At 50.2% G+C, this 27,865-nt stretch overlaps 1 protein-coding gene across 3 annotated transcripts; it reads right to left on the bottom strand.

Moving 5' to 3' along the window:
* Positions 1 to 325: 325 nt before the first annotated feature.
* Positions 326 to 27,865, bottom strand: CAPN1 (calpain 1). 3 transcript variants are annotated; one of them, XM_044943697.2, is made up of 23 exons: positions 27,710 to 27,826; positions 27,310 to 27,447; positions 26,151 to 26,418; positions 25,927 to 25,996; positions 25,550 to 25,668; positions 23,808 to 23,941; positions 23,567 to 23,735; positions 22,653 to 22,736; positions 22,219 to 22,304; positions 21,782 to 21,856; positions 21,483 to 21,643; positions 9,245 to 9,426; positions 8,430 to 8,441; positions 5,428 to 5,639; positions 5,290 to 5,329; positions 4,661 to 4,726; positions 4,524 to 4,581; positions 3,496 to 3,560; positions 3,003 to 3,071; positions 2,682 to 2,760; positions 1,749 to 1,865; positions 1,472 to 1,530; positions 326 to 1,083 (listed from the first exon to the last, which is right to left on the bottom strand). In XM_044943697.2, exons 3-23 carry the CDS (start codon positions 26,415 to 26,417, stop codon positions 1,057 to 1,059), a joined length of 2,151 nt encoding a protein of 716 aa, XP_044799632.1. In that variant the 5' UTR covers position 26,418; positions 27,310 to 27,447; positions 27,710 to 27,826; the 3' UTR covers positions 326 to 1,056. The 3 variants fall into 3 exon arrangements, with proteins under 3 accessions (XP_044799632.1, XP_025142436.2, XP_044799631.1); XM_025286651.3 differs by lacking the exon at positions 27,310 to 27,447 and having other exon boundaries at positions 27,710 to 27,865; XM_044943696.2 differs by lacking the exons at positions 27,310 to 27,447; positions 27,710 to 27,826 and adding an exon at positions 27,132 to 27,287.

Below are 27,865 nucleotides of genomic sequence, written 5' to 3'. Positions count from 1 at the left end.
TGGGGAGCTTCCTGGGGGTCAGGTTGGTGCTAAGTAGGGCTTTGGGTCTCAGCCAGAGCCTCACGTTCCCTGCAGAATGTGCAGGGAAGGAAGGGGTCAGGGCTCAGAGGAGGGGGGCATGGAGGACCAGCAGGGCCATGTGGGACCTCAGCAGTGTGGTCCCATCCCCACCCCCCACCCCCTGCCAGATGCCCAGGACTCGGGCAGAGGTGCCAGCCACTGGGGCGATGGGGAAAGAGACAGAGGGCAGAGCAGGGGCGGGTGCAGGATAAGGTACCCTCGTGGTCCAGCAGGTTTAGGCAGAAACATACTCCAGAGACAAAAGTGGGGTCTTTTTCTTTATTGTTCGGGGTTTCTCCACATGTAAACATGAGACCCCTCCCACCCCATGCCTCTGGTACCCCCGTAACTCAGTCCCCACAGAGTCCCCTTTAAAATAACCAATATAAAAAAGGAGAGTGGGAGGGAGGGAGGGAGGGAAGGCCTGACCACCCCCCAGGCTAGGCTGCTTCTGGTCAGCTGGCAGGGACAAGCTGGGGGGTCATGGGGCAGAGGGGAGCATTGGCTTCCGCACAGACACAAACAGGCGTTCCCAGTCCTGGGGAGGGGGCCCCAGCTGGGAGGGGGCTCCACAGGTCTCGACTGCAGACTGTTGCAGAGCTAGTGGTTATAAAGTGTGCAGGTGGGGGAGGGGCGGATGGGTGGCCTGTGGGGGCAGGAGAGAGGACACGTCAGGATGTGGGAGGCCTGGGACCCCCAGCTCCCCGGGGAGCCCCATCCTGAGGCAGGAACCAGCGAAAGCTGCCTCCCTGGTCTGGCGACTGGAGGGGCTGGGGGAGTCCACGTGCGCCTGGTGGAGGCAGGGAGGGCCCCACGGCTCTGCCCAGAGCAAATGAACTACGGCGGCTGAGAGGCGAGGGGACAGGAGGTCGAGGCCACCTCCTGCTCCAAGGAAGGCACTTGCAGCTGGTGTGGCCTGGTGTGGCGTCGCAGGAAGGCATGGCTTTGCGGACGAGGAGGGCAGAGGAGCACAGCAAGGGGGCCTGAGCCCCTGCCTCATGCAAACATGGTCAGCTGTAACCACTGCCGGGCAGAGAGGGCATAGAGAGCGGTCAGCCAGGGCAGAAGCCCCAAGCCCTGCCTCCCAGCTCCATGGCTCAGGAACTGCCGTCTCCTCCCTCTGTCAAGGGCAGGAGGGAGAGGGACCCTCCTGGGGAGGGGGCCACTCTTACCTCCTCTACCCCTGGGAGCCCAGGCTGCCGGCTCCTGTGCAGGCCTCCAGGGGCCTGGGCCTTCCTGCCCCCACCCTCAGAAACCAGAGATCCTTGCTGTGTCTGTGCAGGATGCAGGTGGACAGCCTCAGGGCTGACTCTGAGGCTGCAGGTTCCAGCCCCTCCGGGGTGGGGGGGCGGGTGAGAAAAACCCACTGCCCCTGAGTGCCTTCCCCCACCCAACCAGAGGAGAGTCCCACCTTAAACAAGTCAAAGGTCACCACTCCATCCAGATCAGTGTCCAGAGTTTTGAAAAACCCTGTATGTTCAAGAAACGAGATGGGAGGAGGGCTCGGTGAGACACGAGTTCGAGGGCCAGCCCCATCTCCAGCCTCACCCTCCACCTCCCCCTGCTGCCGGAGAGCCCCCTCCAAAGTTCCCTCCATACTCCTCATCTCCTGGCACTCAGCCTGTGTGGACCCCCAGCTCCACTCCCCGAGACCCTCATGGGAAGGGGGCGCCCAGGGGGACACTCACGGAACATGGTCTCCAGCCGCACCAGGCAGCACACGAAGTTGTCAAAATCCACGGCCAGGTCGGGCTCCGAGTAGCGGGTGATAATGAGCTCGTACAGCTTCTTGTTGAGCTTGAAGCCTGGCCCAGGAGAGCAGGTGAGGCCCCGGGAGGTACGGGAAGGGGGAAGGAAGGCTGGGCAGAGTGAGCCCCGCCATGGGGGGAGGCGGTCCTGGGCAAGCGCTGGCCCAGAGAAAGCTTCAGGACCCAGAACGCCCCACCCAGGAGCTGGCCATCAGGGCCCACAGGTCCAGTTTTATCTGCTCGGAAAGCCCTGGCCTCATCCTGAAGTGGGACTGTGAGGGTGAGCCCTGCACAGCTCCCATTGGAGGCCCTGGAGACCGGCTGCACTTCTCCCTGGCTGTGTGACTCCAGGCCAGTCACTTCCCCTCTCTGAGGAGACACTTTTCTCTGTGCTCAATGGGATAATAAAAGACCCTATCCTCAGCAGGCTGCAGTGAGACAAAGTGAAGTGAGTGAAGTGAAGTCGCTCAGTTGTGTCCGACTCTTTGCAACCCCGTGGACTGTAGCCTACCAGGCTTCTCTGTCCATGGGATTGTCCAGGCACGAGTACTGGAGTGGGTTGCCATTTCCTTCTCCAGGGGATCTTCCCAACTCAGGGATCGAACCCAGGTCTCCCGCATTGCGGGCAGACGCTTTAACCTCTGAGCCACCAGGGAAGTCTAGTGAGGACAAGAGGAAATGCTAACAGTTACCAGGAGAAAAAGGCAGTAGATGGCTGTTTGTTATCACTTCACCACCACTGCCATCAACAACCCCACCCCACCCACCGACAAGGCCCCGTGGGTAGGCCACTGCCCTGGGAGTTGTCAGGGAAGCAACCCCGGGGCCATCTCTCTGGGGGCTCCACAGGTCCTGCTCGTCCTCAGGCCTCACCTGCAAACTCAATGGCCATCCGCATCTCGTAGGCACTCATGCTGCCCGACTTGTCCAGGTCAAACTTCCGGAAGATGGACTGGGGTAGGGAGCAGAGGGTGAGGGCTCAGCAAGCATCCAGCCCTTCCCATCCGCCCAGCGTGGAGGGTTAACGAGGGTCGGGGGAGAGGGGGTGAGCTGCTGGGACACGTGGGCTCAGAAGGGCAGAAGCCAGGGTGAGGGCTTGGGAACCACATAGCCGGTCCGGGAACCGGAGGCCCGCTGCCTGCTGTGACTGAGGCCGCAGAAGAGGGGAGGGTGCTGCCGGCAGGAACCACCTACCAGGTAATTCCGGATCCGGTTCCATAAGATGTTGAACTCCACCAGGCCCAGTTTGCCATTGCCGTCGCGCTGGGTGGCCATTAAGAAGAAAACTCCACAATGTAAACCAGACGCTGGGTTAGTGAGTACTGAGCACTGAGGGGAAGGGAGACTGGCCATGGAGAGAAACCCAAGGGAGGGGAGGGGAGAAGCTGCAGGAGTCGCCCAAGGCCAGGCCTGAATTGGGGTAGGCTGGGAGGGGTGTTCACTGAGTGCCAGCCTTAGGGTCACCTGTAGACGAGGCCCTCCCCCGTCACTTGACACAGGCCTGTGCCTCAGTTTTCCCCCCAGTCAAGGGGAGGATGCCAGGAAGAAGGAACTGGCCTGTCCACACCTGTCCCTTTCCCTGTGCTGCTCCTGGGACGGGTCACCCAGAGCCCTTCCTCTGCCGAAATCCCAACCCGAGCCCTTCCTATGCTGACAACCCAAACCCGGGCCCTGCTTGGGAGGATACATCCATGAGGTTGACCATGCTGCGGCAGGACTCCAGGCTGAAGCCTGTGGTCCGCAGGTCTTTGTCTGCAAGAAAGACCAGTCTCAACACCTCAACCCGACCAGCGTCCCCAGCCTGCCCCGTGCTGGGCGCACTGGGTGGGAAGAGGGGCAGGGAGGCACCATTCCTGTCCGCTGGTATCTAAAATCTAGCTGAGAAGGTGCGTAGGATTGTTCTTATCATCAGAAAAAGGAGTTCAAAGTATTCTAGTAATCAAGCCGCTGACCCAACAGCCACGTCAACACCACGATTAGATCTGAGTAAAAAGGAACAGTGCTAGACAGAAGTGAAGGAAGTGCAGTAGAAACATGCAGGGAAGGTGGTCACGGCAGGGCTAGGGGCTGCCTCAGGTCCTGAAGGGTGAGAAGAGCAGGAGAGAGGGGCTCTGGGCTGAGGGAAAAGCATGGACACAGGTTGGAGGTCAGAGGTCAGAGGCGGGGGCAAAGGGAAGGCTGAAAGGCAGCTGCCTTCAGTTGTACCCACTGGGGAGTGAAGCCCGTCACCTGTCACCTGCTTTCTGGGAGGAAGGGGGCTGGCACACTGGCCCTAAGGTGCCCTCAGCTAGCTAAGCTGCTTCTTTTTTGAATATCCATCTATTTATTTATTTGGCTGTGTCGGGTCTTGGTTGCGGCACACAGGATCTTCCTCGCGGCACATGGACTCTCCAGTTGTAGTGCAAGGGCTTTGTTGCCCCTTGGCCAGGGATCAAAGGTGGATCCTTAACCACTGGCCCACTCCCCAGCTAAGTTCCTAATCACACCAGGGCCTGGAGCTCAGGCACAGAGAATGGGGTCTGGCAAGAAGAATTTAGGAGGAAAAAGAGGGGTGAGCAGGGCTCTGAAAGGCAGTGGAGGGTGCCCGCCCTCGAAGACCGAGGGGTTGGGTTCAGCCCAGAGTGGGAGAAGCCTAGATCCTGGAGTCTGGAGGAACGGGGGCTGGGGGCGTGGAGGCAGACACGGGGTGGAGAGCAGCCGCCCGGGGATGCTCACGTTTGCTGATGATCCTGTTGAGGATGGTCCGCAGCTCCTTGACGCTGATCTCCATGTCCTGGGGGGAGATGGAGGATGGCACCTGCCCTGGGGAAACCCCTCGGTGCCCCGGACACCCACCACCAGGCCCAGCCTACCTCCCCTGCCAGTTGTCTGAAGAGGGACTTGAAGTTCTCATCAATCTCCTCTTCTGAGAGCACTTGCTGGAGAGGGAAGGCAGGGAGAGCAGGTCAGGGGTGCCCCAGCCTGGCCTCTGTGCGGCCAGCAGCAGCAGGCGGGGCTGGGAGCACGCATCAGCTAGGTGTCACTTCACTTCAGAGCCTCACTCTCCTCATCTGTAAAATGGGAACCCAGTCCCTACTCTATTCCTGTCTAGAACTCTTGTGGTCTAAATGTGGAGGTGGAAATTCTGCCCAATGATGAGGGGTGAGCCTGGATCCCTGCTGCGCGACCTTGGGTAAATTCCTTAACCTCTCTGAACCTGAGTTTCCCTCTGAGAGGAGAGACAGTGACAGCACCCTGACACGGTTGTTATGGAGGAAACCGGGTGACCCAGGTAAACAGCTCAGCACAGACCCTGCAGAGAGCAAGAACCCAGGGGCCCTGCGCCGTTACTATTACAAAGTCCTTTGCAAACTGTAAAGTGCTTGGCAAGTGAGGGATGTATATGGCTCCTGCCAGGAGGGGCTCTGCCTTGCCGGCTAGAGACCAAGACACAGGACACCCGGGTCCCCATCGTGCACCCAGGGTGGGGCAGGGCACGTACCTCGTCGGGGAGATTGGCCTGGACCTGGTCATCCAGCTCTCTGCAGAGGGTGGGGAGAGAGGGGCCAGTCAACAGGGGTTGGGGAAGCAAGGGTGTGGCGGGAGGAAAGGGGGAGACGGGGGAGGGCTTTCTACTCACTGGGTCCCTGCGCTCTTCTCTGAGAAGAAACGCAGCACAAAATCACCTTCCTTGTTGGGCTCGAAGGTGGAGGGCACTACCACGTACTCCCCGGGTGGCAGGCGGAAGCGGGTGCTGACCTCCCGCAGGTTGATGAACTGCTCGGACCGGGCCCGGGAGGCGTTGGACAGGAAGAAGTCCCGCTTCAGATGCACAGCCGGCTGGCCCACCAGCTGGTGGGAGGGGAGGAGAAAGTGGGGGCTGCAGCTCAGCCCACCCTTCGGAGTTGCCCCCAGACCCAGACCCAGACCTCAGGCTCCAGGTTCTGGCCAAGGGGCCAGAGAGCTGGGTCACGGTTCAGTCACCCGAAGGCTGCCAACCCTGATGAGTCACACTGCTTGCTTTCTCATCTGTAAAATGGGTGTAAAAGCCCTGCCTACTTCACAAGGGCAAGGGGAGGAGACACCATGGAGGTGAATGCAGACAGTAAGGGAAAACCACTAGACCATTCAGGTATGACCTAAATCAAATCCCTTACGATTATACAGTGGAAGTGACTAATAGATTCAAGGGATTAGATCTGATAGACAGACTGCCTGAAGAACTATGGACAGAGGTTCGTGACATTGTACAGAAGGCAGTGATCAAAACTATCTCCAAGAAAAAGAAATGCAAAAAGGCAAAGTGGTTGTCTGAGGAGGCCTTACAAATAGCTAAGAAAAGAAGAGAAATGAAAGGCAAAGGAAAAAAGGAACGATATACCCATTTGAATGCAGAGTTCCAAAGAATAGCAAGAAGAGATAAGAAAGCCTTCCTCAGTGATCAGTGCAAAGAAACAGAGGAAAACAACAGAATGGGAAAGACTAGAGATCTCTTTAAGAAAATCAGAGACACCAAGGGAACATTTCATGCAAAGATGGACACAATAAAGGAAACAAACGGCATGGACCTAACAGAAGTAGAAGATATTAAGAAGAGGTGGCAAGAATACACAGAAGAACTATATAAAAAAGATCTTAATGACCCAGATAACCACAATGGTGTGATCACTCAACTAGAGCCAGACATCCTGGAATGCAAAGTCAAGTGGGCATTAGGAAGCATTACTATGAACAAAGCTAGTGGAGGTGATAGAATTCTAGCTGAGCTATTTCAGATCCTAAAAGACGATGCTGTGAAAGTGCCGCACTCAATATGCCAGCAAATTTGGAAAACTCAGCAGTGGCCACAGGAATGGAAAAGGTCAGTTTTCATTCCAATCCCAAAGAAAGGCAATGCCAAACAATGCTCAAACTACCACACAATTATACTCATCTCACATGCTAGCAAAGTAATGCTCAAAATTCTCCAAGCTAGGTTTCAAGAGTACGTGAACCAAGAACTTCCAGATGTTCAAGCTGGGTTTAGAAAAGGCACAGGAACCAGAGATCAAATTGCCAACAACTGTTGGATCATAGAAAAAGCAAGAGAATTCCAGAAAAACATCTGCTTTATTGACTACGACAAAGCCTTTGACTGTGTGGATCACAATAAACTGTGGAAAATTCTGAAAGAGATGGGAATACCAGACCACCTTACCAACCTCCTGAAAAATCTGTATGCAGGTCAAGAAGCAACAGTTAGAACTGGACCTGGAACAACAGACTGGTTCAAAATTGGGAAAGGAGTACGTCAAGGCTGTATATTGTCACCCTGCTTATTTAACTTCTATGCAGAGTACATCATGAGAAACGCTGGGCTGGATGAAGCACAAGCTGGAATCAAGACTGCAGGGAGAAATATCAACAACCTCAGATATGCAGATGACAACACCCTAATGGCAGAAAGCAAAGAGGAACTAAAGAGCCTGTTGATGAGAGTGAAAAGACTGGCTTAAAACTCAACTTTCAAAACACTAAGATCATGGCATCCAGTCCCATCACTTCATGGCAAAGAGATGGGGAAACAATGGAAACAGTGACAGACTATTTTCTTGGGCTCCAAAATCACTGCAGATGGTGACTGCAGCCATGAAATTAAAAGACACTTGCTCCTTGGAAGAAAAGCTATGACAAACCTAGACAGCTTATTAAAAAAGCAGAGACAGTACTTTGTCAACAAAGGTCCATCTAGTCAAAGCAATGGTTTTTCCAGTAGTCACATATGAACGTGATAATTGGACCATAAAGAAAGCTGAGTGCTAAAGAATTGATGCTTTTGAACTGTGGTGTTGGAGAAGACTTTTGAGAGTCCCTTGGACTGCAAAGAGATCAAACCAGTCCATCTGAAAGGAAATCAGTCCTGAATATTCATTGGAAGAACTGACGCTGAAGCTCCAATACTTTGGCCACCTGATGGGAAGAACTGACTCATGAGAAGAGATTGAAGGTGGGAGGAGAAGGGGACAACAGAGGATGAGACAGTTGGATGGCATCACCGACTCGATGGACATGAATCTGAGTAAGCTCTGGGAGCTAGTGATGGACAGGGAAGCCTGGCATGCTACAGTCCATGGGGTTGCAAAGAGTCGAAAGTGACTGAGCAACTGAACTGACTGATGACACCATGAAATAACTTTCTTATCGTCCTTACCAGGAGTTTCCCATATAAGACACTGCAGGGCCCTCTATACAAGCTCCTCACTTATGCTCATGGGAGCCCATGAGGCTTAGAGCTTAAGCGACTTGCTCAAGGGCACAGAACACTCAGCCCACCCACTACCCTGTTCCCAACCGGCGTCCCAGATGTCCTCAGTGCATAGAGTCAGACAGGAAAAGCCTCGTGGGTGTGGTTCAGGCAGGGCTGAGGGTCAAGGTTCAAATCCAGCCTCCTGACTTGTCACCTGCTCTGACACACAGGAGGACAGTGTTTGCTCTGCCCATTGAACAGCGGGCAGGGGGTGGGGGCACTGTGTGAGCCCCCAGAGGAGGTGGCGTCTTAGCTCTCTACATGTGGGCGTTCCGCTGTCCTGCTCCCTCTGGGCAGCATGGGGCCACGTGTGTTGAAGGGTGTGTAAATCCAGGTGAGTCACGTGCCACACCTACCTCCGGAGGGACCTGCAGAGAAATGAGGGGAGTTAGAGATAGGGGCTGCTGTTGCCTCAGACCTGTTTTCATGCCAGAGAAGGACCCCAGGAGGGAGCCCCAGGAGGGGCCCTCTTGGTCCCTGGAATGCCCTGCACTTCAGCTCTGAACCGGAGTCTCCAGGACTGCCCCCTGCAGGGCCAACTGCCAAATCCTCCAGCCCAGGGACATCAGACATCCATACCAATTTGCTGTCGGGGGGCTGTGGGCCTGGGCAGAGGCTGTGACTGTCCTTTACCCCGACCAGGGAGATCCAGAAGTGTCTGTCTGTCACAAATACAGAGTATGCAGCAGGGTCCTCCATGGCCAGCATCTGCTTACACACTTCCCAGATGGGGAGCTCACTACTCCTCCAGGGCAGACCACTTGCCCACTTCTTTCTGAAACTGAGCCAGGCGGTCTGTGTCCCAGGCGTCAGGTAAGCCAGAGGTCTGCCCAAGAGCAGCCTGCTGGCCTCCGAGGACAGGGAGAAGAATCTCAGGATCTTCCCTTCTCCTGGCTAAACATTTTCCTCACTCACTATCCGCCTCCTGGGAAGAATTTTAGGCCCCTGGCTGCCCTAGTCCTGGTGGAGGGCCTCAGCAGGTGCCTCCCCAAGGTCAGGTCTAGGACTGTGCACCTCAGGGGTGTGACTGGCCCCAGCTGAACCATGATTGGCAGGTGTCCCCAAGTCCTCCGGAGACCCCCTGGCACCTCCCCCCCTCTCTGGCGCCCCCTGGCGGAGCTGGCCGGGAGGCCGCTTTCTCTGCCGCGTTCCGCGCGATCCGCCTGCTCACCTCGTAGACAGCGAAGCCTATGGTCTCCATGTCACGGCCGAATCGGCGCTCCCGACGGCGGTGCTTCTGCATGAGAGCGAGCAGGAAGCTGCAGCCTGACTCGCGACCCCCGTAGTCGTCAGGGTCCGGGTCATCCGTCTCCTCCAGCCGGATCTTGAATTGGGGGTTCACCCAGAAAGTGGCTGCAAGAGGTAGAGAGGCAGGGATCAGCGGAGAGGCGGAGGAGAGCAGCCTCCCATCAAGCCTTCCCTCCTCCATGTGTTCATTCAACAAATATCACTGTGTCCACCGTGTGCCAGGTGACATGTGTGCAGAGGGGACACACGAAGTCCCTGCCTCAGGAGCTCACATTCCAGAAGGAGGCAAAGCGCGAGCAAGTCAGGTTAGGCAATGGGACAATTACAAAGAAAGCAAGCTGGAGTTGGGCAGGGAAGGAATCCTCCAGGTGACCTGTGAGCTATAGGCCTGGGAAGCAGGACAAGGCAGAGAGAGAAAAAAGACCCACAGCGGGGGCTCCCGTGAGCAAAGGGGATCTGGGATGGTGACAGACGTAAGAAGTGTGGATTGAATCAAAGAGTAAGACCCCCTGACAGGTCTGTACTGGGAGGGGCATGATTGGATTAGGGTTTTAGAAGGTGGCTGCTGTGTAGACAGTGACTTGGAGCAGGGGCAGAGAAAGAGGGTCTGCGGGGAGGCGGGGGGGGGCGGGGGTGCCACAGGGCTGAGGGAGCCTTGCATTTCTGGCTGTTTAGTAATTCAGCTGCCTGAACCATCCCCCCGACTAGAACAACAAAATGCTGGGCAGAAAATACAAAACCTCCTTTTAAAGGCACCAGTAAGTCCAGCATTCCCTCCCCTACACACCAAATGAACATTAATCAAGAAGATAGATCATAAGTGAGGGTGTAGAGAAATCAGAACCTCATGCACAGCTGGTAGGAACATAAAATGGTACAACTACTTTCCATAATAATCTGGTGGTTACTCAAATGGTTTAACATAGAATTACCACGTGACCCCGTGATCCCACTCCTAGGAATATGTATGTAGGTGTGTGTATATATACGTACATATACGTATATATCTCCAAGACAAATGACAACGTGTGGTGGTGGTGGTTTAGCTGCTAAGTCATGTCTGACTCTTGCGACCCCGTGGACTGTAGCCTGCCAAGCTCCCCTGGCCATGGGATTCTGCAGGCAAGAATACTGGAGTGGGTTGCTGCTTCCTTCTCCAGGGGATCTTCCCAACCCTGGAATCAAACCCAGGTCTCCTGCATTGCAGGCAGATTCTTTACCGACTGAGCTATGAGGGAAGCCCCTCTACAAAAAGTTCTATAAAACGAAAAGTACTTTTTGTCTCAACCAGAAAGTCTTTCCTCAGACCATCTTTTCTAAAGCAGTTTCCACTGTCATCCTAGGAACCTCCAGTTTCTTAGCACCTACGTGTGTGCTAAGGCTCTTTGGTCGCCTCCAACTCTTTGCTGCACCTTGGACTGTAGCCCACCAGGTTCCTCTGTCCATGGGATTCTCCAGGCAAGAATACTGGAGTGGGTTGCCACTGCCTTCTCCAAATGACAACATATGTCCACACAAAAAACTTGTATGTGACTGTTCAAAGTAGCATTATTTATAACTGACAAATGATAGAAACAACCCAATTTAAACAAAATGTGATATAACCAAATAATGGACTATTATTCAAAATAGGAATGGAGTCCAGACACATGCTGTATAACATGGATGAACATTGAAGACATTATGCGAAGTGAAAGAAGCCGGTCACCAAGCATCACAGGTTGTATGATTCCATTTGTATGAAATTACTTTCTGGAACAAGCACATCCATATGAGACAGAAAGTAGATTAGCGGTAGGATAGAAATAAGGGGGAGAAGTGACTTGGGAGTAACAGCCAGGGCTGTGCAGGGCTTCTTTGGGGGGTAATGAAAATGTTCTACAATTGATGTGATAATGGGTACACAACTCTATGAATACAGTAAAGCCCACACTGGATTTTACACTGTAAAATGGGTGAAATATATAGTATGTGAATTTTATCTCAATAAAGCTATTTTTAAAAAATGGAAACTGGGAACCATGAAAGGTAAATAATGCCAAAGGACTTCTGTGGACTCATAGGGACCTTGAGTCCTGCCTGGGCACAGGGGCAGGAGACAAAGTCCGACAGGAGATCCCAGCAGTAAAACTGGAAGCTCTGTGAGGAATGCCCGCAGCGGAAGTATGAAAGAAAATAAAACCACTGGGAGGAAGGAAAGCATTCTCAGAGAATTTACAACCATAAGCAGCCTTCTCATGAGCTTGCAGTTTTAATTCATGCTGCCCATGAGGTAAAAAAAAAAAAACTTAAGGAGAGAATTTATTTTTCAGAGTCATGGCTTTGGAGTATCCTAGGTGTGACTGGCAGAAACACTCGAGGAACTTAACTTCATCCAAGAACTCAAAGAACTCCCACATACTTCTAGGTCAAATAAGCCAAAAATCTCTCGAGGCTGAGAACAAGCAGCCACACTGGATAAACCTCATGGTGGCTGAGACTGATCAGCCACGATGGATGGAAAACAACTTGCCAAGACTTTAGACGCTGAAATTATTGGACATGGACTATGAAAGACTAAGCTTACTGCGTTTGAAGAAATAAGTGAGAAGCTGGACTATATGAGCAAGAATGAACAGATTAGAAAAAAGCCACTAACACTTCCAGAAATAAATTTTTCAAGTGAAATTAAGTATTTGTTGGGAAGATTAACCAACTGCAAAAAAAGAAAATTCAAGTGAATTGAGAATGGATCTAAAGAAACTACCTGGAATGCAATCTAGGGAGATTCAGAGGAGGGCCATTTAAGAGATGTTAAGAGATCTATTGGATTGACGGAGGAGGTCTAGCTTACATTTGATTGGCATTCTCAAGGCAGAAAATAAAGAGACTAGGAAAAGGGTATTCTAAAAGAGCATGGCTAAGAATTATCTAGAATTGCTGAACGACACCAATCTTCGTATACAGGGAGCTCAACAAATCCAAAACAGAATCCCCAACTCAACACATCATTGTCTAATTGTAGAATATCAAAGAAACATAACTTAAAAGAGGAAAGACAGACATTTCAGAAGACATGGTAGATGAGCAGATTCCAGACTCATACAGCAACAGTGGCAGCAGAGGGAAGAGTGGTAGCATCTCCAGGGAGGTGAGAGTGATGTCGACTCAAGACTCAGCATCCAGAGAATCATCAAGAATGAGCACATCACAAAGGCATTTTACACAAGTCCTGAGAGAATGTATTACCAAAGACCCTCACTAAAAGAAATTCAGAAGGATATATTGCAGACAGACAGAAAAAGATCTCAGGTGAAAGGTCTGAGTATGGCGAGCAAAAATACTAATATTATGTGGGTACTCAAACAAACATGGATTCTATCAAATAATGGGGATGATGATAGTGCTTACTTTAGGACAGGCAGGAAATAGTTAAGGATTAAAATACTAGCTAAAGACAGCATATTGAACAAAGAGAGGATGTGATCCAGCTGAAACATTTTCAAGTCTTTATACTGTTCAGGTAGAGGGTAAAGATACTGATCAACTAGCTTTGGAACTTATTAAGCAAGCTCTTATATGTTCCCAACTCATAGAGGGAAAAACTAGCAGACAGAAAAGAAAAAAACTCACTCCAAAAGAAGGCACTTTTGGAAGGCAGGAGGGATGAACAGAAAATGCATAGTACGTCTGCTGAAATAAATACAAATACATCAGTAACACTATGAATGTAAATGGATTAAATTTTCCAATCAAAGGACAATGTTTTTCCAAATCTGACCATTAAAAAAGTCATATGCTATTTATAAGAGATAACTAAAACACTGAGCTATAGAAAGATCAGACATCAAAGAGTATAACAAGACATACCACAAAAATAGTAATCAACAGAAAACTGGAACAGCATAGTCACACAGACTGAAACAGACTTCAAAGTAAAAAGAATTATTAAGATGAAGGCGGGCACTAGAAAATAAAAAAAAGTTTAACTCACTAGGAACTTAAAACAATTTTAAACTTGATTCACCTAAAATCATAGCTCAATATTTGTAAAGAAAAATAATTGACAGAAATAAAGGGAGAAATTGGCAAAGCCAACAGGGTGGTGTGAGATTTTTATTATCCCTCTTCCAGTAATTGATAGATTAAGCAGACAAAATAGTCAGTAAGTTTGATACAATGAACCATTGTAGAAGATACCCTCTAACATTCAGAGAATAGTCAAGCGAACAGGCCTGTCAAGAAAACACTCCAGATGGGGTCAAATCCCAGCTCAGCCACTTACTAGTGACTTTGGTAAGCTATTTAATTTCTCTGTGCCTCACTTTCTTCATCTGTAAAATAGTGATAATATAGTACATCCTTCATAGGGTCAGTGTGAAAGTTAAGTAGATTATATTTTAAATATTTACAGAAGTGCTCAGCATACAGTACACAACAGGAAAGTGTTCGCCAGTCTTTTTAAGAACACGTGAATACTCACGCTGGGCCATTGTACCAGCTTCTGTTTATTTCAAAGTTATGATCTATATGGATCATATTTTCTGAATGCAAGGAAATTAAATTATAAATCAACAATAAAACAGGGAATTCCCTGGCAATCCAGTGGTTAGGATGCCACGTTTCCACTGTACAGGGCCGGCCAACTGTTGGCTTCATTGATTTTTCTCTGTTGTTTCTCTATTTCATTTATTTGGCTCTTCTGATTGCCTTGGGTTTAGTTTGCCCATTTACTAGTTCCTTAAGGTAGAAAACTAGGTTATTGTTTTGAGTTCTTTTTTAATATAGGTACACAGTGTTTTAATTACTATCGTATGTGATTTCTCATTTACATTACTATTTCTTTGAGATACACTCATTCTATGGGGCAGCATTACCTTGACACCAAAGCCAGATAAAAGCATCATAAGAAAAGAAAATTACAGACCAGTATCACTCATGAATAGCAATATAAAAATCCTCAACAAATACTAGCAAACCAAATCCAACAGTTTATTAAAAAGATTACATGTTATGGAAGATTTATTCCAAGAATGTGAGAACAGTTCAATATAAGAAAATTAACCAGTGTAATACATCATATTAATAGGACAAAGGGGGAAAAAATACATGACCATCTCAATTGAGACAGAAAAGGCACTTTAGAAAATCCAACACAAATTCATAACAAGAACATACATAAATTTAGGAATAAAAGAGAACTTCCTCAATAAGAAAAAGGGCATTTAAGAGCATTTAAGTAATATGTTCAGTGGTGAAAAAAAATGTAAGCTTTCTCTCCAAGATCAGGAACAAGATGCCTACTTACATCACTATTATTCAACATTGTACAGCAAGTTCTAGCTAGATCAATTAGTCAAGAAAAAGAAAAAGTAACCAAATTTAAAATGAAGAAAAAAACTATCTCTACTTGCAAATGACATGATCTTGTATGGAAAAGCCTGAAAAATTAGAATATTAGAATTAATAACAAATTCAGTGAAGTTGCAGATTACATCAGGACACAAAAAACAGTTGTGTTTCTATACACCAACAATGAAAAAAAAATCCAAAGAGGAAATTAAGAAAACAATATCTTTATAATAGCATCCCAAACTATAAAATACCTAAGAATAAATATCACCAAGGAGTTGAAAGACTTGTACACTGAAAATTACAAAACTTTGCTGAAACAAATTAAAAAAGACATAGAAAAGTCAAAAGATATAATACTCAAAGTAATCCACAGATGCAATGCAATCCTTATCAAAATTCCCACAGAAGTGAAAAGCAGGTCCTCAAATTTATGTGGAATTTTAAGGGGCCCAGAAGCTAAAATAATCTTGAAAAAGAGCAAAGTTGGAAGACTCATACCTCCTGATTTCCAAACTCACTACAAAGCTAAAATAATCAAAATAGTGCAATATTGGAATAAGCATAAACAGATACATAGACTAAAAGACTAGAACTGAGAGACCAAAAGTAAATCCATACCTAAATGGCCAAACGATTTTTGACCACTGGGTGACAAGATCATTCAATGCATAAGGAATAGTCTTTTCAACAGATCCTAGGACAGCTGGATTTCCATAATCAGAAGAACTAAATTGGGCACCTATCCCACACCATAAACAAAAACTAACTCAAAATAGATCAACACCTAAATATAAGAGCTAAAATCATAATGCTCTTAGAAGAAAATGCAAAGATAAATGACCTTGGATTTGGCGATGGATTCTTAGCTATGACAGCAAAAGCATGAGCAATAAAAGAAAAAATAGAAGATTGGACATCGTCAAAATTTAAAACTTTGGTGCTTCAAAAACACTATCAAGAAAATCAAAAGAGAGAACAGACACAGAAAGGGAGAAAATACATACAAACCATCTACCTCATAAGGCTCACATCCAGAATATATAAATATATATATGAAGAATATATGAGAAGACAAACACCCAATCTAAAAATGGGCAAACGATTTGAATAGACATCCCAGAAAAGATACACAAATGGCCAATAAATAAATGAAAATATACTAAACATTATTAGTCACTATGGAAATGCAAATTAAAACTGCAACGCGATACCACTTTATACCAGCCAGGATGGCTATCATAAAAAAGGTGGACAATAAGTGTTAACAAGGATGTGGAAAAAAACCAAGGACGTGGAGAAATTGGAACCCTCATGCCCTGATAGGAGGAATGTAAACATGCTGCCACTTTGGAAAACAGATCACAGTTTCTCAAAAAGGTAAACATGGAGTTACCATACAACCTAAAAATGTCACTCCTACTTGTAGACCTAAGAGAACATTTGCTCATACAAACACATGTACATAAGTATTCAGAGCAGCTTACTCACAATACCCCAAAACTGAAAATAATTCATCAACTGAAGAATGAATAAGCAAAATGTGGTATATCCATGTCATGGAATATTATTCAACCTTAAAAATGAAATTAAGTATTGATCATGCTGCAACATGGATAACCTTTGAAAACACAATGCTCAGGGGAAAAAGCTAGGCACCAAAGGCCACATATTGCATGGTTCCATTTTTATGAAATGTCCAGAACAGCAAATCTATAAAGACAAAATTAAACTAGTGGTTACCAGGCGTTGGTGAATGAGAAGGTTAGGGAGTGACTTTTGTCTTTATAGATTTTCTACTATAGCATTAGTAGAAAATGTTCTGGAGTTAGGTAATGGTGATGATTATACAGCATTGTGAATATATTAAAAACCACTGAATCGTACCTATTAAAGGTGTAAATTTTATAGAATGCAAATTATATTACAATTCTTAAAAACATTATATATTAAAATTGTATAACTCAAAGGTACACACAGAAAAAAATTAATGAAGTAAGAATCTGATTTAAGAAGTCATAAAATTGCAATTGCATCAAAACCAATAAAATACCTAGGAATAAATCTGAGTAAGAAGGTAAAAGACCTATTCTCAGAAAACTGCAAGACACTGATGAAAGAAATTGAAGAGGACACAAACAAATGGAAAGCTATACCATGCTCGTGGACTGGAAGAATTAATACTGTTAAAATGACCATACTATCCAAGACAATCTACAGATTCAATGCAACCCTTATTAAAACACTAATGGTATTTTTCACCGGCCTAGAACAAATAATTCTAAGATTCATGTGGAAACACAAAGATCTTGAATAGCGAAAACAATATTAAGAAAGAAGAGCAAAACTGGAGGTAGCACACTCTCTTACTTCAAGCTACACTATAAAGCTACAGTAATCAAAACAGTATGCACGGGTTGCTTTGTATCCCACTTTGGACACCATGTATTGTCAACTAAACAAATAGAGAAAACTGCTCATAAGAATAAAGGATTTATTTGGGTTCTTTAAAAAAACAAACAATATGATACTGGTATAAAAATAGACACACAGATCAATGGAACAGAACAGAGAGCCAAGAAATGAACCCACACTTACATGGGCAATTAATCTATGACAAAGGAGTCAAGAATACACAATGAGGAAAAGACAGCCTCTTCAATAAATGATGTTAGGAAATCTGGAGAGCTACATGCAAAAAAAAAAACAAAAAAAAAAAACGCAACTATTTTCTCAAACCATATACAAAAATAAACTCAAAATGGAATAAAGATTTAGATGTAAGATCTGAAACTATAAAACTTCTAGAAGAAGCCATAGACAATACACTCTTTGACATCGGTCTTAGTAATATTATTTTGGATCTGCCTCCTCAGGCAAGGGAAACAAAAGCAAAAATAAACAAATGGGACTACATCAAACTGAAAAGTTTCTGCATAGCAAAGGAAACTACCAACTAAATGAAGACTGCCTACTGAATGGGAGAAAGAAATTCACAGGAGATCACCTTTGTGGTAATCAGTGGCAGGGGGTAGAGGCAGAGAGAATTGGATGAAGGTGGTCAAAAGGTACACATTTCCAGTTATAAAATGAATAAATACTAGGGATACAATGTATAACATGATAAATAGAGCACTGCTGTATGTTAGACATGAAAGTTGCTAAGAGAGTACATTCTAAGAGCCTAAGAGTTCTCATCATAAGGAAAAAATACATTTTTTTCTATTTCTTTAATATTGTATCTATATGATATGATGGATATTCACTAAACTTATTGTGGGCATCGTTTTATGATGTATGTAAACCAAATCATTATGCTGTACATCTTATACAATGCTGAATGTCAATATATCACAATAAAACTGGAAGGAAAAAATGTCATAAAATAAATTCTAAAAATAAATCCAAAGAAAGCAGATGAATGAAACAACAAGCAAGAAAGATTCATAATATGGAAAAAAAATAAAGAATAAAGTAAAAAATCATTTTATTTTAAAGACTTATATTGACAAACCCCTCGCAGGATTAATAAAGACAAAAGAGACAATGAATAAAAGACATGTTATCATTACAGATGAGATATAGTATATTAAGGATAACTTCATGTTAATAACTGAGAAAATAAGATGCAAAGGATGAGCTCCTAGAAAATAAAACTTCTCAAAATATTTTCAAGAGGAAGTAGAAGATCTGAAAAATTTAATGACCATAAAAGATACTCAATATCAAAAGTTAATCTTTATATAAAAGAGCAGGCCTGGTAGTTTTCTAGACCAGTTTCACCAAACATTCAAGCAAGAAATCATTCCCACCTTATGCAAACTCTTCCAGAAAAATAGGAAAAGACAGAACATTTCCCAGTTCACTTTGCCAGCCAAATATAGCACCCATATCAAAACTAGATAAAGTAAGCATGAGAAAAGAAAACTACTGGCAAACTTCACTCATGAACGTGGATGTAAAATTATTATATAAAAAATTTATATCATTACTCTGTTGTTTTATCTCAGGAATGTAAGGTTAATTTAATATGAGAAAAGTGATCAATGTAACTTATTGTTTTAACAGGTAATTTAAAACAGCTAATTCTAATAATAAAGTTATTTCATAACATTAAGTTTCATTACTCTGATAAAAGGTGCACACACACACACACAAAAACCTAGAGTAGAAAAGTGATGAAATCTACAGTCAACGTTTATTTTTTTTATTTTTTTTTTTATCCCGAGCCCTCTCTCCAAACTACAGTCAACGTTTAATAGTAAAAACTTTTCCTTTGAGAGAAGGGTAAGACCAGAACATAGTGAGTGCTAGTGGGCATGCAGCAAGCCTGGCCAGCACATTAAACAAGAATGAATATGCAACAAAAGTTATAAGCATTGGAAAAGAAACAAATTTATCATTATTGGCAGATGCTATACTGTCAGTTAGAAAACCAAAAAGAATACAGAAAAATGAGTAAAATTCATTACAGTTTAACAAGCTTGCCAGATGTAGAATAAACTTAAAAGGTCAGCTGCATACTATAGTATCAGCAATGACCTGGCAGATGTCATTTAAAAAGAGATACCATTTACAACAGCAATAAGATGATAAGAGTATCTAGGAACAAATCTCAACAGAGATATAAGCCCTTTACAATGAAAATTATAAAATTTTATTGAAAGACACTAAAGACCAAAATAAAGAGACATAGCACATTCTTGGATAAGAAGAATAAAATTGGAAAGGTGTCAATTCTCCCCAAATTGGTCTATATAGTCTATGCAATTCCAAATTAAAATCTCAAAAGGGCTTTTTTTAGGACTTGGTAAACTGATCCTAAAATTCACACAGATAAAACAAAACCAAAAAAAGGAAACCAGAAGCCAAGAGCAAGAGGAGCTAAGAGACTCTTGAAGAAGGAATTCATCCTGTCCAATTGCAGGATTTATAAATGTTAGTTCCACAACCAGGAATCAAACATGCACTCCCTACACTGGAAGCATGGAGTCTTAACCACTGGACCACAGCAAAGTCCCCAGGACGTATAAATCCATAGCAACTAAACCAACGCAGCGGTAGCAAAGAGATAGGCCGAGGGATGGAAAGGCAACTCAGAAACAGACCCAGCTACATGGGAACTGTGTGACGGGGCTGGACCTGCAGGGAAAGGACAGGCTTCTCAGAAAACGGTACCGCAAACAGCGGTCATCTGTTTGGGGAAGAACTGAAATTGAGTTTCCTGCGAGGGAGAAGAATGCTCGAACACAGAGGGCTGGGAGCCAGGCTGAGAACTGCTGGAGGAGGCAGGACACGAGAAGAGAGCAGCGGTGGTGGATTTGGCAAAACCAAAGCGGACAAGGAGCAGCCGCAGCAGCATGGTGGGGACGCAAGGTGGACTGGAGCGTGGACTGGTTCACTAAGCCCTGAACTTAGTGAGGAAGGAAATGGGGAGGCTGGCCATCTTGAGAAACTTCACTTTGAAGGGGAGCAGAGAAATGAGCGGGGAAGTGGGTTCCAGAGACAGGCAACTGCTTGGAGGCAGGCAATTTTCCCTCGTGACCCGGAGCGAGAGGCAACGCGTGAAGGAGCCCGAGGGAGAACGGGGTCTAGAGCAGAGGTGGGGCGCGGGGTGCCCCTGAGCGGGGACAGTTCTGCCACTGTCGCAGGCAGGAAGGCAGCAAAGACGGGCACAGGTCCAGACAGGCTGGGGGCCTTGGAGGTGGGGCTACGAGGGGTGTCCTGTGAAATCGGAAAACAGTGACAGTGGAGGTAGGTCTGAGGAGAGACTGCTGCTGCTGCTGCTAAGTCGCTTCAGTCATGTCCGACTCTGTGCGACCCCATAGACAGCAGCCCACCAGGCTCCCCCGTCCCTGGGATTCTCCAGGCAAGAACACTGGAGTGGGTTGCCATTTCCTCCAATGCTTGAAAGTGAAAAGTGAAAGTGAAGTCGCTCAGTCGTGTCCGACCCTCAGTGACCCCATGGACTGCAGCCTTCCAGGCTCCTCCGTCCATGGGATTTTCCAGGCAAGAGTACTGGAGTGGGGTGCCATCGCCTTCTCCGAAAACTGCCCGAAGTGTGTGATTTCTCTCCAGGCCCGGTCAGCAGTTCTGGAGCCAGTCAAGGGGGTTCAATTAGGATTATGGTTGTGCCAGGTAAGAGGACCAGAGGGAGCTAGGAGCCAAGAAACTTGAGTGTTTGCAGGGACAGCATTAAAATGCTGACTCCAACCTGGGGAGCATGAGGACACTAACCTGTTAAGAAGAGATGGCAGTGTGGGAGAGGAAGGATGCCCATGGACCCCCGGGAAAGGCGACAGAAGGACCAAGGAGGCAGACAGCGGGACAGGAGGAAGGCCCGGAAGGAGGAGTGATAGGAGGTGGCCAGGCAGCAAGGAGGTCTCCTCTGTCCGCACCCTGAGCTCAGGCTCCAGCAAGGCACTCAAAGGTGGCTCTTGGAAATTTACACTTTTTCATCCTCAAAGCAAATTTGCTAAACCAGTACAACTACCCCTATCTTACAGGTGAGGAAACAGGCTCAGAGAGAAGATACCTCTTGTCCAGGGCAGCAGGGCCCAGGACCCCACCCCCCAGGTTACCTGGGTAGTTGCGGCAGCCCCCCACGGTGCTCCCCTGCCCCCCGGTCACCTGGGTAGTTGCGGCAGCCCCCCGCGGTGCTCCCCTGCCCCCCGGTCACCTGGGTAGTTGCGGCAGCCCCCCGCGGTGCTCCCCTGCCCCCCCCGGTCACCTGGGTATTTGCGGCAGCCCCCCGCAGTGCTCCCCTGCCCCCCCCGGTCACCTGGGTAGTTGCGGCAGCCCCCCGCAGTGCTCCCCTGCCCCCCGGTCACCTGGGTAGTTGCGGCAGCCCCCCGCGGTGCTCCCCCGCCGCCAGGTGCCCTCGTACAGGGTGGTGTTCCAGTTGCGGAACCTCTGGCTCTTGAGTGCGTCGGGTGTCAGGTTGCAGATCTCCAGGCGGGTGAATTCACGCATGAAGTCTCGGAATGACATCCTGGGGGGTCGAGGTGAGAGTGAACCAGGGTGCCCAGTCGGGGCATCAAGAGACATGGCACAGCTGGGTTTCGGGGCGGGGGGTGGGGGTGGGGTTGGGAGCTCGGGTGCCCACTCAGATGAGGAGGGGGCTGCTCACCAGAACTCCCCATCCTCCATCTTGACCCGGAGCTGCTCCCGCAGGTAAGGGTCCACGCTGTTCCACTCGGAGGAGCTGCGGGAAAAGGGCACTGCCAGGGGCTGGCGGCCACTGACCTGCCCAGCCTCTATCCCTGGGGCCTGTCCTTCCCTGGTCCAGGTCAGGAGGCCTCCACAAGGGCAAGTCCAGAGACCCCAGTCCCAGGGGTTATCTTATGAGGGCCAGGTCAGACTACCCGAGGATGTTCGTAGGCGGGCGCAGCCGCCTGCACTCACAGCCTGAGCTTTGCCAGGGCAGTCCCCAGACCCAGTCACATGCAGATGGGCCCCTCTGTTCAAGCCTGAGTCCACTGTGGGCTGGCAGAGACCCCAGCAGAAATGCCAGTAGCACTGAAGAGTCTTCCCAGGCCTCCCCGGCCAGCATCCATGGCTCCTCACCCGTCACTCCAGGCTCCTGTCCACTCCACCTCGCCCCAGGGGTTCCGCATCCGGATCAGGTTCACCATCTGGCCCTGGTAGTTCACCTGTTCCCCAGACCTCACGTCAGTGCCTGCTTCTGGCACACATTTTAACACCCCTTCCCGCCACCTCATCCTCACAGAGCCCAGCTCAGCACCCAGCACCCACCATTGGAAGCACAGCTGAGAAGCCTGTCTGGGCATAAACTGCTGAGAGAGGCAGCTCTACACACAAAGTACAGTAAATCAGGGTGGGACAAGATAACCATCTTTGGGCGAGAGTCCCTGGGAGATAGGAAAGGTGCTGCTGAAGGTCACAGGGAGAGTCGGCCTCTCCCACAGCCTTGGCCACAGGCTAGAGAGGCAAGAAGGCTGGAACCACCCTTTGGGGAAGACCTCCACCTGGGGCAGTACCTGCTTGGCCCCGGTCACAGAGTAGGCATGGCCCTTCACCAGCTTCTTGAAGGTGACAGCCTCCATGTCCAGAATGCTGGAGATCTGCAGAAAGACACATGGGCTGCGGCCGCTGTCCCCACCCCCATTCAGGAGATGAGCCCCGAGTCTTGGCGTTCCCTTGCATACACCCACAGTTACTGGGAGTGATGGGCAGGACCCCTGACCCCATCTCAGTCCCTGGAATGGGGAGCTGCTGGCTACTCCACCAATGTTACTGCTGGTGAGGGGGCCTGTGCACCCCACTGACACTGCTTTTGGCCAGAGCTGGCCAGACCCTGGGCAAACATGCGTGAACACAAACATACAGCCATGCAAAGCCTCTCCCCTCACCCAGGAGCCACAAGGTCCTCAGAGGACCTCATGTGGAGGGACTCAGGGAGGCAGAGAAGAGGGGTGAGCAGAGATTAGAGTCGGGTAGGGCTGGGGAAGAGCACAGCAGCAGGGTTAGAGTGGAGAATGCAGTGATGGTGGCGGTGGAGGCTGAGATCGAGGATGAGGGAGGTCTGAAGATAAGTCGGGGAACAGAGAGCAACTGAAGGAACAAATGGGGAGTCTGGGGCCCACAGGAACTGGGACTCGGGAGGAGCTGAGGCCAGGCTGTGAAATGGACGGTGCACGGGCATGGCCTCAGATGACAGGAAAGAGGAAGTCGGAGAACATGCTGAAGTCTGAGGCTTTGGGAACCAGGAGGAAGCCGGGCATGGAGGTGGAGGACAGGACTGAGGTGATGAGCCAGGCTGGCTGAGGATCCGGGGATGGTGTGAGGTGAAGGACAGGGTCTGGAGCCAAGCCTGTGGCAAGTCTGAGGCTGGGCTGAGTAGAGAGAAGGAACCGCTAGGAGACTCAGGTCCCAGGATGGGGGAGGCACTTACATCGATGGAGCAGCCCAGCAGGGAGCCACGCTCCAGGGCCTTGAGGATGATGTTGTAGAGGTCGCTGGGCGCCTTCCGCAGCTCGTACCACTCGGTGACTCCGCCGGTGAAGTCCTCAAAGCCCTCAGACGTGCTGCCTCCTGAGAGGGCCTCGTAGCTGCCGTTCACCCTGTGGGCGGCCCAGGTCAGCATTCTGCACCGAGCAGGCGTGGCCTGGAGCTGTCCCTGGGCCCCCACTCACTTGGCATAGGCTTTCTCCAGCAGGGCGCTCCAGAACTCGTTGCCTTGGGCAGAGTGCACGAACACCAGCTTCCCGTCCTTGGTGGGCAGCAGGTCATCCACCACCACATCCACCCACTCACCAAACTGCCACAGCTGGGGGAGGAGGGGCACAGTGAATCCCTGCTTTGAGATCCCTCGGGCCTGAGGTCAGGCCTCAGCAGTTCTGCCACTCACTAGATACCTGATTCTAGGCCATGCATCCTAGACACAGGATCTGAGCAGGTCGTCCTCTCTGAGCCTGTTTCCCCCTCTACAAAAGGGAACAATAATGCCTTCCTAATGGGAAAACTAAACAAGATTAGGCAGGCAACGCTTGTAAGGCAGCATTGTTCATATTTTTTAAACAGACCAAGGTGCCTCTTCAGGTAGAGATGTGCAAAGCCCTTGGACCTTGGCTCTGCTGGGCCCTACCATAACCCCAGACTTTCCCCCTCCCCACCATTCTAGGCCAGGGTGTGTGTGTGTGTGTGTGTGTGTGTGTAGGGAGTGGGGATACCTAGGTAAATTAGATGTGGAATGAAAATGCGTGTGTGTGTGTGTGTGTGTGTGTGTGTGTGTGTGTGAAGGGGGGTGGGGATACCTAGGTAAATTGGTGTGGAATGAAGATGCAGGATCCAGATCCTTCAACCACAAGGTGGACAGGATTCCCACAATCACGGGCTTGCTTCAAAGATGACTTGAAAGGCAAGTTTCCCAGTGGGGGAAGGACTTCCCGCCATCCCAGGCCAAAAGTGACTCTGTGCTACAGCTGGGGGCCGTGAGTGTGCAAAACAATGGGGCAAAAGGGAGGAGGTGCGCCCACAGCACCATGGAGAAAGTGAATGGGCCAATCAGAGGCCGTGGAGGAACGGATTGGAGGAGTAAGAGGAGAGGGTGGGGAAAGGGCAGCGAGGCCACTCCCCTGCGGACCAGCACTGGCAGGTGCCGCACTTGGTCACAGTAGTTCGCCCCGCACTGTGGGTCCCGCCAAGTGAAGCCAAATGCGCCAAGGCGGGTGAGGATGAAGTAGGGCAAGGCGCTCCCTGACCAGACGGTAGGAGAGGACACCGGCGCCAGAGGTTCTCATCCAGGGTTGCTGGGCATGTCTCTTCCCCAAAACGAGCCTACTGAGAATTCATCAGTGTAATTTGAAAAGTGGGCCCTGTGCGCAAAGAGCATCAGGAAAAGCTGGTTTAAATAAACTTTATCCAGAGTCTTTCTTTTCTGCAGGGCTCTCTCAGTGGCTGGAGACTGACAGAGTGCAGGAGGAGTTGGGAGTGAGGGGGTCGGGGGGAGACTGAGGCCAAGGGTGTAGATGACCACAGGTGATAGCCGATTTTCCCCAGCAGAACACTATTTCTCAGACAGGGAAACTGAGACCCTGAGGAGGAAAAGGATTTGTCCCATAGGACATAACCCAGAGAATTTTCTCCTCTTCTAAGTACTTTTTTTTCTCCAGTGTGCACAACCAGCCAGGAAAACTGCCAGCTGAAATACCTGCCCAACCATTTCACACATGACAGATTCTCACGCATGACAGACCTGAGATGGAATCAAGAGGTCAAATACTTTCTGGGGGGTGGGGGGTGCGGGGAGCTGGCCCTGCAAGGTGCGGCCCTGCGCCACCCTAACTTCAGGGTCCCCCCGCCCATCTCCGTTGCCTGCTACCCCTCTCTCCCTCACCGCCCCCTCCTTCTCCAAGGTGCATGTGGGGCTCCTCACCTGGAAATGGAAGATGCCAGCGTAGCCATCCTGGAAGCTTTGGCCATGTGGAACTACTCGGTGCAGGAGAGTGTCATTGAGGGTAAGGGAGGCGATGGCAGCCAGGAGCCAACAGTCCCCTGGGATGGGAAGGATCCCCGTCAGGTCTACTCTACCCGTCTTCGCCCAGTGAGTGCCATACTGGGGAGAACCTGGGACTCCCCGGGCAGGGTGTCCCTCAACTTACAGAAAAGACCCAGGAATCTGGGCAAACCAGCCCCAGCACTGAGAGCCAGAGCCTGCTCGGGCTTGCAGGAGGGAAAGGCTGAGGCAGAGCAGGAAGGAATGGGCACAGGGAACTACTACGCAAAACACACTCGGAATCCCCCAGGGCCTACCCAGTGCACCCTGGCAGATGTCTGTGCGGGTGGCTCCATCCACAATGAACTGGGGGTTTGAGAACAGCTCCTGCAAGAAACACAGAGTCCTGTCTCTGGGCCAGCCCCTCCTAGAAACTGGAACCCAGCCATCCCAGACCCCACTCTAGGGACCTGGCGTCCTATTCCCACTCCTCATTCAGGAAGGAGGTAAACTGAATCCCATCCAGGGTGGCCCCTCTCACCGTGGGACGCTTCCACTTGATGCCATAGGTTTTGGAGGAGTTGGGGCCCAGGTCCTTGAAGCCCAGGCTCTGGGGCACCGGGGGGAAAGCCTCGTCACGGAAAAGGGCCCCTCTTTGCAGGCAGTGAACCCGCAGCTGCTCGTAATCCTGTCCCAGGTACTTGATGGCATTTTCATGGCGGCCCAGGCCCAGCTCCTTGGCCCGCTGCTTCTGCACTTGTGCAGACACCCCGGTGCAGTACACCGGAGTGATGAACTCCTCGGCCATCCTGTGGGACAGAGGGGCCCTGCTCAGAACCCTGGCCTTGCCAGGACTAGAGCTGGGGCTCCTATCTGCTAACACTGCTCTCTGGCCCGCTGCCCTCCTTTCTCCCCAAGTCTGTGGTTTCCCCACCTCCTCACTAAATTAGGGCGGGCAGCCATACCTCTCTGCTCCCAGAATCCACCAGAGGGGGCTTCCCATCCCCGAGGTGCGCTGGCCACCATCTCCCTACCCCCACCCAATGCTACCACCTCTCCGTTCCCAGACTCCCATCGTCCTGGGTCTGCAGGCCGGCGGTCAGCCAGTCAGGTGGGGAAGGGCGGGGTCCGAGATAATAGCACAAGGAACGAGGAAGGTGGGAGACCCGGAGGCAAGTCCTCTTTGAATGCTTCTCTCCCCAGACTAGCCAAGCTCCTAGGCACTGGCCCCTTTCCCAACTTGGGGGCTGATAAGTCCAGGCAGTCCGGGGTTCCCCTCCCCAGGCTCCTGAGACGGGTTGAAGGATCAGGGAGGCTCGGCCTCAGTCCTTTCCCCTCCCGCCAGCCCCCAGCCCAGCCCCTGGAGACAGTGAGGAACGCAGCCTGGGGCGGGCTCCGGAGCCTTGCGGTTCCCAAGCCCCCGCCCCGTCGCAGGCACTCAGAGAGCCCGGGGGGAAGGCAGCCCTGCAGCCGGGATTCAGGCCAAGCTGGGGGAACGCCGGGCCGGCCTCACCCTCCTTACCTGGGGGAGGAGTGTTGGGGGGGTCGCTGCGGTCCCTGCTCTGGCTTCCCGGGTGGCAACTGAGGACAGGGCCCAACCAGGAAGAGCGCTGCTCCCCGCCCTCCTCCGCCCCTCCCTTCTCCTCCTCCTCCTCCTCGGGCTTCCACCCCGCTTCCTCTCCGCCCTCCTCTCCGGGCACCTTCTCCGACGATCTCTCTAATTCACGGTATCTCCTCGGCCCTCCTCCGCAGACGCCGGGCCAACTCCGCGAGAGGACAAATTAGTCAAAGGCAGAGTAGTCCCAGGGAGGGGCCAGCGCCTATCGGGGTGGGAAGGGCTGGGGCCCGGACGCCAGGGCAGCGCGGGGGAGCGGAGGGGGAGGACGGGACAGGGGGTATTTTTAACCAGGGGCAGCAGCTCGAGTTGCAGGGCCGGGTGGCCCCACCCCACGCGGCGGCCCCGGAGGGCATTCCTGGGAGTCCAGCCCCGCGGCGCCACCTCCCGCAGCCCGGGGTCCGTCCCCCTCCCCTCCGCGGAGCCGCAGCTGTCCCCCCACATGGCCCCCGCCCCGCGCGCCCCTAGCGTGGGGCCGAGATTACCTCGGGCTGTGGCAACTGCTCGGAGGAGGGGCCGGGCCGGCGGCGGGCAGACCCCTGCCGGACGCTCTGCAAACGGCAGCCCCACCCCGCCGGGTCCCAGCCGCAGCCCGGCTTCTGGGCAGGGCCCGCTCCCCGCCCCCACCCCGCCCCCGCGCC

Source organism: Bubalus bubalis, chromosome 5, assembly GCF_019923935.1.
Source record: "Bubalus bubalis isolate 160015118507 breed Murrah chromosome 5, NDDB_SH_1, whole genome shotgun sequence".
Classification (NCBI taxonomy): Eukaryota; Metazoa; Chordata; class Mammalia; order Artiodactyla; family Bovidae; genus Bubalus; species Bubalus bubalis.
The sequence above is the reverse complement of the archived record's forward strand: the minus strand, read 5'-3'. Positions and strand labels throughout refer to the sequence as shown.